The sequence below is a fragment of the Lichenostomus cassidix genome, chromosome 8 (assembly GCF_008360975.1).
Source record: "Lichenostomus cassidix isolate B80296 chromosome 8, HeHo_3.0, whole genome shotgun sequence".
NCBI classification, from domain to species: domain Eukaryota; kingdom Metazoa; phylum Chordata; class Aves; order Passeriformes; family Meliphagidae; genus Lichenostomus; species Lichenostomus cassidix.
In genome coordinates, this window is record NC_139489.1 from 17,212,893 (window position 1) to 17,226,533 (window position 13,641).

Here is a 13,641-nt window from a genome sequence, read left to right on the forward strand (position 1 = left end):
TTTTTTTCTGACCTTCTGAAACACGAGAAAGACAAAGCAAAGACGTACACTAGGAACAGAGAAAACAATGACCAGATAAACAGATGATGCTACCACAGTGTTCCAAATATGGCAGACTTTTCACAAGGCATCCAAAAGTATACTAAAAATGATCTAATAGTATAAAATGCAAAGCTACGTGAAGGGGAAAGGTGGAACACCGCACTGCATGAACAACTGATCAAGAGAGTGCTATGGTATTTTCCTAGAAACACACTGAATGCTGGTATCTTTTTTTTTTTCCCCTTCTAAAATTAAATGCTCTAGGTAAAATCCTGATTGATTATCACTTTTCTTGATGGTTTTTGGGGGACCAGAGTTTTGCTCTATAAAGTCACATCCCTTATTTCAACCAGGTTTGCAAATTCAGTTCCAGTGTCTTTTCTACTATAAATACTCAACAGGTGCTTCTCAGCCTCCCTCATATGGAAGAACAGCTAACTCAGAGGATAAACTGAATGAGTATAAGCTCACTTAACTAGATAGATTTTGGTAGGTGTCATGAAAGAAGGAGAAAAAAAAAATATTGCAGAAGAGAAAAACGGGTTTGGAGATGGCATTACTATAAATGCAAAGAAGGTAAGTCAGGCAGTGAGACAGAGAAATCAGATGGAAATCAGATTTTCTACTAATTGCTAAGAAGTAGTAGGATTAGTACCTCTACCAACACAAAACTGCATAAGAGGTATTTATTATTTATAAGGGGGGGGAAAGACAAAAAAATCCCCAGTACAATGTGGCAACAAACAGGATTGAAGGCAATGCAAAGTGAGAGAAACCAAGTATAAACCCAACCTCCAATGGCAGAAAGCTTATTAAGCATGCCAGAATCTACAGGAATTATAAATAAATAAATAAATAAATGAGTGTAAATACATAAAAATGCTCTAGATTTATCGAGATTGTTATATGCGCTTCTATGTCTCTGATGTTTTCAATGTTACTTTTGATCTTAGTACTTTATCACATGTAATAAGTAAAGAATGCTACAACTGCAGACTTTTTTTAAAAAACACCCAAACAAAACATAACAATGTGGAAGGCAAAATCCTAAAACATGACATTTGGCACGATGAGCTTTATATACAATTTAAGCAAATGAAATATTTAAGAGGGATTTTCTAAGAAAGTGAACAATAAGTAATTTAGTCTAGTGGTCAGTGATGGGTGCTGAAGACAATTTCTTAAAGAGAAGCAGTTGCAGATAGCCAAGTGATTATGGCATTTAGGAGAAGCATTATCAGTAAACTGCTGCAGAGAATCAGAGTGCCTTTTACAGAACAGAACAACAAGAAGTCAGAGAGTAGAATGAGAATTTGTACATACTCCTAATTGTTAATTCAGTTACTGAGCTCTTTGTAGGGTCAGTTAGAGGAGAAGGATACTGGTGTATTAAAGTATACTGAAAATTTTCTATTTATGGACATATGCATATTGTTTTTGTTCCTAAATTCTTTATCAGGCTTCATTGCAATAGTTTTGGTGGCAGACTCCAAGGAATTTACACTAACCTGAATAAATTAAAGTGCAATCAAGTAATGGGCTACCTACTCTAAACATAGTTTTGAAAACAGTATTGCTAGATGAAAATGTAGAAATCACAGAAGACATTTTGAATACTTTTTAACATTCTTCTGGGTTTGGGATCTTACGGGAACATTTGGATCACGTTTTCAAGTCTTCTCTCATACATATAAAATCTTTAGTTTGACTTTTTGTTTGAATGCAAGCCGGGATTTTCTCATGCACAGCTGTGTCTTTTTGAAAATCTGTTTAAAAAATCTAAAGATGTGTGATGAAATACTGAGATCTGGCCAAAAAAAAAAAAAAAGAAAACGCCACGTATTTTGTACTCTGACGTGATAGTTTACAGAGAACCACGGAGACACTGATTTCTGTGAAGAAACAACCCAAGTCACTGCAGTATTTCCTTCGCACGCTCATCTTTATTATTCCTAAATAGTGTTAGTGACCAGTTATATAGTCAACAGGTTCTTTTCTGGAAGTGACTGAGTAGCCGAGGGCAGCGAGCGATGGGAGCAGGCTGGACCCGGCGGGCGGGCTGAGCAGGGCTGCCCGGGCCCGTCTGAGCGCTCTCCCTGGGGAGAAGGGATGTTCCCGGCGCTGGGAAGCGCTGGCGCCAAGAGCGGAAACTCTCTCCCTTCAACAAGTGGGGTCCGGCGGCTCAGCCGGCGGGGCGGCAGGGAACGCCGGCGGGCTGAGGAGCCCCCGCTGCCGGTGTGCCCCCGCGGTCCCCAGCTGCCCGGGCGCTGCCGTGTGCCCGCCCGCCGCGCAGTCCCGCAGCGGCTCCGGAGCTGGAGGAGCAGAGGGTCGGTATCGCGTATCGGGGATCGGCCCCGGGCCGCGTGTGGGTGAGGCGCCGCCGTTCCCGCCCTCCGCCCCGGGCGGGGCACGCTCGCGCCGCCTCACGAGCCGGCCCGGGCCGGGCAGATGAGGGCAAGAGCTTCACCGGCGCGCGCGGCGCATGCGCACGTGACATGCGCGTGCGCGGTGGCGGAGGGGGACGCGGAGCGGAGCCCGGCACTCGGCAACGCTCGGCGGTTTCCGTGCAGGCCAGGCCGCCATTTTCTCTCAGCGTCCCCGTGCGCGGCTCCTGTCCTGCTGCCCGCGCTCTGTCCTGCTCGGCGATGGACGGGTGAGTGGGCACCGGGGCGCTGGCAGCGAGCGCACCGCCGCGCCCGTGCTGCCGGTCGGTGGTGGGACCCGTCCCGGTGCCGGGCGCTCGCTGGCTGTCGGCGAGCGTCTCCGAGGGTGTGGGGAGCGGTGAGCTTCCCGCCGCAGGACAGCTGAAGCCTGAGGTCCCGCCCGAGCTGGGAGCGGGGCAGGAGGGGGCTCAGGCTCTCTGTAACGCGGGCCCCTCTGTCGGGTTTCCCGTTCAAATCGCCGAGGGCTTTGGGCCGCCCCGTACTCAAGTGTACTGCCCGAGACACCGCGTCTCGATGTGGAGAAGCAGCGCGATCTACCCTCACCTGTCCCCCTCCAGAGCCTCTCGCTCTCCCCTTCTCCCCCGCCTTTGGCATCTCTTCCCCGGCCGTGGGGTGAGGAGGGGCGCGCTGGCAAGAGCTCGGGTTTGTTTTGGAGCTGGCTGGAGGGGAGGAGCGATGCCAGCAGGAGCCAGATGTCGAGCTCTTTTGTTTTCAGAAACTGCCTAATAAGCCCTTCGGCTTCCCCCCTCCCCAGGTGGAAAGATGCCTTTGTAAATGCAGTAGAGTGGCGGTAAAACCCGAAGAAGGGAAGGTTGGAAGGAGTGGGCCATGTGGGACCGTGAGGGCTGGGATGGGCAGGCACTACACGCCAGGCCTGCTTTTTGTTGGACCTGGAAAATGGGGCTGCTGGCTGGGGACTTCGGCAGTGTAAATACAGCAGCTTTCAGCTTCCACATTTCCCATTAGATTGTTTACTCTGCTTTAAACGGAGAAGCCATCTCTTTGGTATGCTTTGAGCATATAACCTTTCAACTGTGAGAGTTCCAAAGGCTTTTTATGGTTCTGATTATAATGGTAGGAGTTGCAAATCCTGTTTGAGAAGTCTTGTCACTAATGAGTACTACATTGTGGAATGCTCTCACACATTCTTTTTTTTTGTATGTGCTTGTGTGGACTAAGGTTTCTTTTCGGATTGTGGTATTACACTGTGATGATGTCACAGCCTCTAAGAAAAAGATGTACCTCGACATACCTGTTGCAGAGTTTTGCATATGTGTACCTCATTAAATTCCATATAGGTGTAGCTGCCAATGCATTGGGGTTTTTTTTTTTCCCCCAGATAATTAAAAAATTTCATTGCTTTCTGCTGTTCAAAGAGTAGGCCATGTTACTGTGTTGCTGAACTAACTGCTTAGTTAACAGAGGTGTGTGAGGAGTTCTGTATTTACTTTTAAATTACTCTGTTTCCAGCGTGTAATCTCGTGTAGTCCAGAAACCCGTGTTTTCCCAAATAAATTTCCTGGCAGTGCTGCATTGGAGTAACATTTACTTGAAACTTTGTACTCTTTTGAAAAGCCTATAAGCTAGGGGAGCTCGGTGGTTTTTTAACGTTTCTTTTGTACTTCAGTCCTGCATGTTCTTTGAACATAGTTTCTTGCTCAGGGAAATTGTTGCCTGTTTGTTTTCTCATTATTTTGTCATTGCAATACATTGAAAAGTTTGGTTTATGAGGATAAATTGGTTGACTTGTGTTTTTGTTTGTTTTCTCTTTTTACAGCATTGTCACTGATGTTGCAGTTGGTGTGAAGGTAGGATGTACACTTAACAAATAAGGGGGTAGACTTCTGAAACAAAATTAACTGCTTTGATCATCAGTAATTGCATGGTGGAAGATTTTAACTGGTCATTGTGAGCTGATACCTAGTCAGCTGTATATACTTTATTAAACAAAAATCCCTAGAGGTAAATTGGAGGCTCTACACAAAAGACTTTTCTAGGCACTGAACTGTAAGCAGTGGTTCTGGATTAATGTGGTGTCAGCTTCTTATTTTAAAACTTGATTTTGCATATTTTTTTCAAAACAACACTCTTGCTTTGTTGCACGGACTGTAAAAGTCATGCTTTCTTCTGTCCCTCCCCCTCCTTTTTTCAAAACAGTTCCCACTGAAAGTTAAAAATAAGTGGCTATCTGTAATAGGACACAAAAAATGGGAGCTAGAGTTTATGTAGACACAGAAGTGGGTGTTTGCTTTGCTGTACTTTTTATTTCTCAAGTTCAGTTATGAATTTATCATATTTTTATTAAAAGGGCTTCCAAATGGCTGTTAATTTACTATTCATTTCACTTTTTTATTCAAATCTGTTACAGGAATAAGATCAGCACTACATAGTAGCAGAGTGAGAAATGCTGTTAATGCAGAGATATATGGGACAAGAGAACTTTAATGAATGCATGTGAGCAATTCTATTTCAGTAGTAGAAACAGAAGCTTTCTGGTGCATACAGTTAACTCTTCACGTTTGTTCAGGGACTTTGTTGCTTGTGCTACATACCTGCCTTTTCACCTGAAGCTGATCTGTGTTAACTGCTTGCTAAGCCCAGCTTTTTCTAGTAAGGCCCAGTTGCTCAGATGTCAATACAATTGGTTCTGCTGGGTTTGGTCTAGTTCTTATATAAAACAGCCAGTCAGTAGATACAGCAGCTGTTCTGTCAGATGTACCTGTATAATGTTTCTGGGTAAGCTTGCTTCTAGGAAGAGTTATAAGAAGTCAGTTACATAGATTCTGGACCCCTCTGGCTCCATATGCTTGTGCAGTATTAGAGACAAGCTTAAAATCATGCTCTGAATTGTGAGTAAAGTGTACTTATCAAAGTATTTTGTGGGAGCTAATCACAAAAAAAAATGAACTGGCATAATTGTTTCTCTGTTGCCTGGGAAGACAAAGTGTTAACTCATTAAAACTTAGCAATGTATCTAGTAGTTTGGAGGAAAACTTAAGGAAGTTCCAAGTCTTTCAGCAGTAAACTCCTCCATGTGCACAGCTTTGGGATAAAAAATAAAATCATAAATTGCCCTTAGTCATGTCTAGCAAAGAAGCAGTTTCAGATAGACATGTATTACCTGGATCTTGAATTCTGACATTAATAGCTTGAAGAGAAGTAAATGGATTAGTTTTTTTTTCCCAGTCTTCAGCTGTGAGCAACTTCAATCTATGAGAATTTGAGTGTTATGAAATGTGTCCTAAGTGTGTAGTGCAGTTTTGGAACCGAATTTTAGGACACAAGACAGACAGTGTAATAAAGATGCTTCAGATAACATAACCACTTCTTTCTGTTGATTGTAGAAGTTACATTTTGAATATAAGAAAGAAGGCAAGACAGGTGTATTGGAGGCAGTGAGTAAAACAAATACAAGAGGCTCAGAAGAATCAAGAAGTTGTGCTCTTTGCCTTGTAAAAATGGGCTTGCTGTCTGGTTTTTAAAAGAAAACAATCTGTGTGTGGAAGTAGTGCAAATAAATAAGGGTGATGATATCCTGAGGAAAGCTGTTAAATATGGCAGAAACAAACTGGATCGTATTCTGGAGCTTCTGTAATTATCTCAAGATACTAGTAAGAATGGAAAACGGGATTTTTCTCTAAATGATACATATAGTGTGGGTAGTAGTGTAATGCCAGCTTCACTTGTGTTTTGTGGAAGGACATTTGTCCTCATGTTCTCTGGTGACTCTTCATTGCTCTTGATGGACTGATGTTTTAAAGTTGAGGAATGCTTTGCTTATGAAGTGTATATAAACAATTGGGATCATTCATATGGCCTTCCCTTGGCTGTCAGCTTTTTCATGGGGTGCTATGGGAATGTGTAGGGAGTAAGTTTTGAATCCAAGGAGTTGCATTAGCAGTTTTAATGCTCTTCCAATGCTGCTTTTGTTGTGACTGGATAGTCATTGGATGTGGGCAGGGATTTACCTGTGAGAAATCACCTTATCCAGGATATTTTTTTTTTACTCTATGCTTTCTTGTGATTTTTCACCCACAGTGTATATGCTGTTCACCTGCAAAACATGTTTGTGATACATTCAAGTATACTTGGAGAAACAGATTGTGAGATATGACTCTTCTGTTTGGAAAATTTGCTTTATTTTATCATCCTCAGTCATGTCAATACAAATTTGAAAGTTACGTTGACTGTTGTCTGTCTGGTTGTTCTCTTAAACAGAAAAATGAACGTGTTGGATTTTTAAACCCATTCATGAAAGAGTAAAAGAAGTTACTGTAGTCTGGGTGTTGTCTTTCAATTAAAAGAGGGCTTTTGAGCTTAAGGACTGCATGTGGTGAAGGCAAGTATAAAGTAAAAGGAATGCTTGCTTATAATGCTTTGTTAGTAGTTTTATCATCTGAGTTACCTGAAAATTAGGGATAAATTTGGAACAATTACCATTTATTTGTATTGTACACATGATTTGATTTAAAACATTTTTTTCATCTGATGTACAGTCTTCATTTTATTTACATGTTGAGTCACCAGAAATTAATACCAGAAACCCATACAAAACATAAAAATTAAAATGGAGGTAGAAAAAAATGACAAATACAATTTGAAAACTTGGTTTACACAGAGTAAATGTGGGGATTTGTGCAACTTAAAATATGCAGTGGGATCACTCTTCCTAGCTAAAATCTGTCAGAGGAGCAGTGTGCTTTAATTTCTGAAAACATTAGAACATGTCACAACCCAATCATCTTGTAAGTACATAAGAAAAATCTCATACTTGATTTGGTCTGTAATGTTGTGTTTTGCTTACCTATGATTCATGGAGGCAGGGAAATGTCACTGCACACAGTTCACCCCTTACATTACAATTTGCAAAATAATGCAGAAAGAATGAGCTTTAGCTCTGTGTATGATGCCAGTTTGTGAACTTGCATTGTATACGAGCAGTTCGTGTAAATTATGCTTGAATAGAAAAGAGTTAAGGAGTCCAGTAATGTTAGTATTTACATAGTTCATCAATTTTTTAAAAAAGTTTCAGTCCCTTGAAGAAATGCTATACATTTTATAGTTTTATTTATATATAGTTTTAAAAAATTGTCATATTGTATAAAATATGTGCTTTTTCATTTCAAAAAATTACATTACAGTTGCTCTGTTCTTATTATATCAGGTCCTTAGTCTCTGGCTATATAGTTTTGCGCATCAGCATCTAATAACTACTTTGAATTGCTCTCTTGTGTTCTCTTTACAATTACAATGCTTTAATCTTAATAACTAATTTGGCACTTGGTGTGATAGAGCCTTTTTCAGCCATTTAAATGTATGAAGTATATAATGTATCTTTTCTCTGGAGTAATTAAAAGAATCTTTGGAGGGATATAAAATGTGATGTAAAGAATATATGTCACACAGGTGTAGGGAATAACTTAGGTGAACTTTGGGTGCATATTGTGGGTGATCTCTCCTACCATATTTCAGTGTGTGCCACTTCAGTCTAATAGATGGTCTTTCCCCTGGATGGGATGGGTAGCTGTGCAGTAAATGGGGCCTGAACAATCGAGTGACTCATTTTGTATCTGTGCCTTGCATGTTTCAGAATGATGAGGTGTACTTCTCTCTGACAGGAGAAAAGAACCAGTCATTTCTTCTTGGATGGATTATTTGGTACATAGCATTTGGGAATTATTGACCTTCATGACAGTGTTTTGGACACTGGCCAAAAACCACGCTTCAGCTGCCACGTGTAGACAGCCCCAGTTATAGCTAGATGGGGAAACTCACACCTCTAAACACAGTTTGTAATGTTTAAAGATGTGGGGATGGCCTTCTTTCCCCTGAAGCCAGGGCTTCAGCCTTTACAGTGCACTTGAAGCGGTGGTGTGTATTTAGTTGGTTATGTGTGGGATGGGTAGGAGGTGCCAAGAAACGCTCTCCTAGTGCTTTCTGTGTTTTCCAAACGATAAAGTATTACAAAGTCCCTCTTTTTCCTGGTTGCTGAAACTTAACATGGAGGAATATAGTAGTATGTGGGAAGGACAGTAGCTAAAAACTGACGGAGATAGGAACTGATGGAGAAAAGGCAGAGAGCACAAAGTAGCAGTCTGTAAGTACTCTTGAGGCATTGTCCACTTTGGTTTTTTAACTCAGGCTCTGGGGAGTAATTTTTCTCGTACAAAATTATAAAACTCTGAACATTTTTTGCTAGTAATAACTGAGAATTTCTTCATGGTGGAAACAAGTAGATACTGTAGATATGCTGTGACTGTTTATTTCAGCTGTACAGTGTATAATGAAAATAGTATTTAAAAGTCAAATTCTAGCAAGTTGTCAGAAGATAAATTTTCCCACTTCTGAAACTTTGTCTAAACTTATTTCTGAAGCCTGTTCCTTTTTTTTTCCTCTCTCAGAATTTTTTTGCCTTCACTGTTGTAATTTTGGGCACTTAAAGAAGGGAGTGGTAGGATAAAGAATTGATTCATACATACAGACAAATGCCATGTGATGGTCTGTTTTATTGTATTTAAAGTGTTAGCATTTGAATTTTGAGCTAACCTTGCATGTCTAATATAATTACTAGTAGGTTAGACAAGGAGGCAGTCATATGAGAAGAATGGGTTGCTTGTGAATTGAAAGTGTTTTAATCTTAGGTTAGCTATGATAATGTTTTTAGACAGCCTTTGTATTCAGTAATAGTTCTGATAGCACCAGTAAACAACAAAAAAATGTGTGGAACATTATAGCAGTGAAGTAAGACTGAAGTAAGATCACGTTCAGAAGTCTAGAGCTGGTGTCTGGATTTGTCTTTTCAGCAGTGGTGTGGGGAACATAGTGACAGAAAATAACTTCTTACAATGAAAGATATCTGCTAACAGTAAGGATATCTGATAACAGTAACTTCTATAAATTGACTCTGTTTGAAATGGCTTTCATACTTATTCTCAGAATAGCTGACTCGAGTTTTTTTCTTTGTACCTTTGGTTTTTTTTTTGTAATGCTCATTCTGCCACTGTAATATATGTGAAAAAGCATGGAAAGATGAAAATTGAACGAAAGGAAGCATGTTGAAAATTAGTTTGCTCTCTGTAGTAAGGAAGCTTTAGTATACCTGTTTGATATGTTTTGATGTGTTTCACTTATTGGAAATCAGCTAGTTTTCATTCATAACAGAGCGCTTAGATTTGCATCTTAATTGAGGGATTGTACAAAGAGAAATGCAATCACCTGCGCCATCTCTGAAAATATGCGCTAATACCAGCATGGAAATACCTTTCCCATTTCCTAGAGCTTTAGGCCATGTTTTCACAAGGAAATCAAGCTGCATTCCATATTTTTCTGTCACTGTAATACTTGTGCAACAGATGTCTAGGTAGCCAATTCACAAACCTCTCTTGGGAACTTAACCAGGATAAAGCTAAGCTGACACAACAGTGAGCTACGTCTTTTTACTCAGATTTGTACCAAAGCATGTGGTTGCGTAAGTGCTTGTAGCAATATAGAATTAGGAAGGACAGAATAGGAACAAGTTGCTGGGGTCAGGGAGAAGGTAGGATTCTTGCTTTTGGTGGTAGTTGATTCAAATGAGGTTGTGGTTTCACAAGCTGTTATTGTGACTGTGATGTTGGATTTAGGGGTTTGGTTTTTTTTTTATAGCTGCAAGTCCACATAGCTGTGTTTGCCTTTTCATAAAATCAGTTTTTCTGTGAATGTGTAACATGAATATTGAGTTACAGACAAAATAGCATTAGCACTTTTAACTTATTAGTTAAAAATAGGAGATAATTGACTAGAAAATACCTTCCATGTGGACTGCATTTCAAGGTGTAGAAACTGCTGCTGAAGGACCAGATCTTTATATTAAGGTACCATGCTTCTCTGGAAGGCAAAGAACACATCCAGGTGGTAGCTTTAGTTAGTTGTTCTCACGTATTTTAATTTTAATAATATACAATAATGTACCAGTAATGTATAGATGTTTGAGAGTAGCACTTTTGTTCCTGGTAAAAGTGGAGTCAAAAGTCTGAAATGCTGGAATAAATTATCTTGTTAATGTACTTCTCTTGGATGTTTGAAGCAATGACATATTAGAAGAGAATCTTGCCTCCAGTCTTTCATTACAATTACAAGTTTGGAAGTTTCCAAATGAGGCTGTGTGACATGGTGTAAATTGAGATTTGATTCTTTACTCTTTGGGTTTTTGGTTTAATAGTCCATCTTGATCTTTTGGTGCTTTGAGAAATTTGTCTCTTTTCAACCTTGTGTTTTGGGAACCTGGAGATTTTTGAGGGAAATTGAGTTTTGTTGCCTGTCAATCTTAAAGACTTTTCAAATTCCCTTGATTGCTCTCTCTCTCACTTTCTACAAAATTTGTGTGTTTTTATTAATGTTCTATTAATTTTCTCCTAGAAGCTTTCTTACTGAAAAATTGGGAGTGTTAAAATGGCAAAGTTAGTTATTAGGCTATATAAGCAATGTATGCATCACTGAGGAGAATATGAAAATAATTGAAGCAAGGTAAAAAAAGAAAATAAAATATGGAAAGGTGCTCATATTGTATACAGTTGACTTGAAACTGAATGAAAAACAAGTGATGTTATAAGTGACTTGTTAAGCACTCATGGAGGTCATGACCTTAATTGATAAACTTTCATGCTAATATAGTTAAATAGTGTATTCTTTGAAAAATTTCAAGTAGGTGTTCTTGCATGTAAGGTTCTGGTGAAGCGATAGCAAGCTTATAGTTAAACTGTATGCTTTGTAAGATGCTTGTGAACCTGCATGGAGTTTGTTCTGGGCTGTATATATGGGCTTGGCTTGTCCTGTCCTGAATGGGTCTTGTGTGATCCTGTACATATGAGAAGTGTAACAAATTCCTCAGGGTAGTTTGGATTATGTGTTTTGACAGTTGAGTGTGTAATCAGAGCGTAAGGCAGATCAAGCGTTTTTTCTTCATGAAAGATTATGTGAGGGTGTATTTGTGCCGTGTTTCATATAATTCATCATGTTAAAAATGAAGCATCCTTTGAATTCTGATCCCTCACCTGTAAACTGAACATAAGTTTATAAATGCTGTGTTTGGGGGTTCAAAGTGTGTTGTTCTGTTGTTTCAAACATGCAGTCCCCAAAGTTACTTCAGATATTGAAGCAGTGTGTTTACGGTGTGTAACTGTTAGAGGGGAATGTTTAATGTCTGGGTTGAAACTGACACATGCTTATTCCTCTCCCATACCATCAGGTTTCTGGCTTTTTCTTTTAAATTGTTCCCAGATGTTGTTAGAAATAAAGTGTTTTACAATGCTGTTGGATTAAATCCAACATTAAATCCAACTGTTAAATCATGAGATCTGTCTCCTGGCTTGTCATACCCCTTGGGAAATTCATGCCTGTAGGCTGAGAATGACTGTGGTAAATGTGCAGTGCAACTGAAGTTCTCTTACTTGTCTTTTATTTGGGGGGAAGGGAGAAGACAGGGAAATGGGGAGGGCAGAAGCATCCTGTTTTTGAGAGAGATTTGTAATATCAGGAAATGTAAATACCACAAATCAGAGGATTTGTAAGAAAATGTATTTTTCAATATCTTTGAGTGTCTTCTTTTTAATTTCTAATGGGAATTTAAGAAATTATTTTAGATGGTGCTGTTGACTTTAACAAAGTACAGTTCTGTCACTGGTTTACTGTTTCTAGGAATATTGTAGTGCTTCTAATAAGCTCTCTGTAACACTTTAGGTTAGTTTTAGCCTTAACTTGTGATCAGTCTCCATAGCCCTGAATTATTGGGAAAAAAGCTGGTGTGTCTCTGATGTAAATAATTGTCAAAAAGTCTTTTGATGCATAAAGGACTGCATCACTTTGGTAACTCTCAAGCCAAAGTTGTTACTGTCTGGTTGTACTGTGGATGTAATAAAAACTGGGGAATGTGTGAAGTATTTAAAGCCTGATTGGGAATGTGAGGACAGTAGTTGGCAAAGACTTCTAAATAGTATATTTTTGATTAGCCTAGAAGGATAGTATGATTGCAATGACTTCCTGAAATTACACAGCTACATAATATAACCTGTGATAGCATGAAGCTTTTTAGTAGTCTCTTATGGGGGGAAAAAAATCTCTGAAATTCTGCTATGTGAATCCAGCTTGTGTAGTGACGGATTTTGAGTTAGCTGTAACTTAAAGCAAGGACCTAGGACGTTAATTTGCTGAGCTAGGGGCTTCTTCTTTCTCTTTATATACTTGTTTTTGTGAATTGTAGAAGTGGCAGTATATGAAATAACTATTCACTTAGGGAAATCAGCTAAAATATCAAAGTGATGTCTTTAAATTACAGTATACAAAATAATTTTTGTATATATAATTCTGACTTTTCACTTAAGTATATATGTTAAATATATATATCTATATATAATATAAATATATGTTAAAAATCTGAGTTGGTATATTTTTTGTCTTTTTTTGAAAGTGGTCCTATATGTCAGTTTTACATAAATCCATTGATTGAAGCTATACATTAAACATGATGTTTTCCCACCATGGATGGAAATGGTCTCATGGGGTCATGGGGGTGATAACACAGGTTTCAGTGAAAGGGTGGTATTGACTCTGTGACAAATCCAAGGTTCACTCACTGCAAGATGCTAGTTTGGCAATTCCCTTGGTTGTTTTGTGTACTGCTATTTTGGCAGATGCTGATTTCATAGATAAATGGTCTAGATAGCTCTGATCTGAGTAGTTAGTTGTTAGTTTTTGTGGAAGATTAATGTAGATTAACTTCTTGACATTGGTAGGAATAGAAATATGGCATTGAAAGCTTGTGCTCTTGAGACCTAGATGTTAAAAGATGACCTATTAATAGAATAACAGCAGTTTGTACTTCTTATTTTATTCTTATTAATCTTCTTGCCTCATGCTAAAACAGATTCAATTAGTCTCTACCATGTTGCTATTACAGTAACTTTCCTTTGTAGTTTATGGTGAAATAAAATCATAGCGGTGGCTTTCTAGTTGTTATTTTAACTTAGATGTGAATGTTTCTGCCATCTCTGTATTTGCAATCTTCAATATTGTTATACAATCTCAAACTGCTTTGATTCTTTAGAACATAGTGATTTGCAAGACCAGGAAAAGAGTTAAGTGAACATTGCTTTTGGGTCTTCCTTTCTTGAGTCTGATT

At 39.1% G+C, this 13,641-nt stretch overlaps 1 protein-coding gene across 6 annotated transcripts in view; it reads left to right on the plus strand.

The window, feature by feature from the left end:
* The first annotated feature begins 2,522 nt into the window (after positions 1 to 2,522).
* The window catches only part of PTBP2 (polypyrimidine tract binding protein 2), a 45,655-nt gene continuing 34,536 nt past the window's right edge, over positions 2,523 to 13,641 (plus strand). For 4 of the 6 annotated variants that reach the window (XM_085068138.1, XM_085068139.1, XM_085068140.1 and 1 more), the window contains exons 1-2: positions 2,523 to 2,695; positions 4,264 to 4,294. In XM_085068138.1, the coding sequence (XP_084924264.1) occupies positions 2,538 to 2,695; positions 4,264 to 4,294 (189 nt within the window). In that variant the 5' untranslated portion in view covers positions 2,523 to 2,537. Of the gene's footprint in view, positions 2,696 to 4,263; positions 4,295 to 4,919; positions 4,941 to 13,641 lie in introns of those variants that run through there. The other 2 variants (XM_085068145.1, XM_085068144.1) reach the window with 2 other exon arrangements.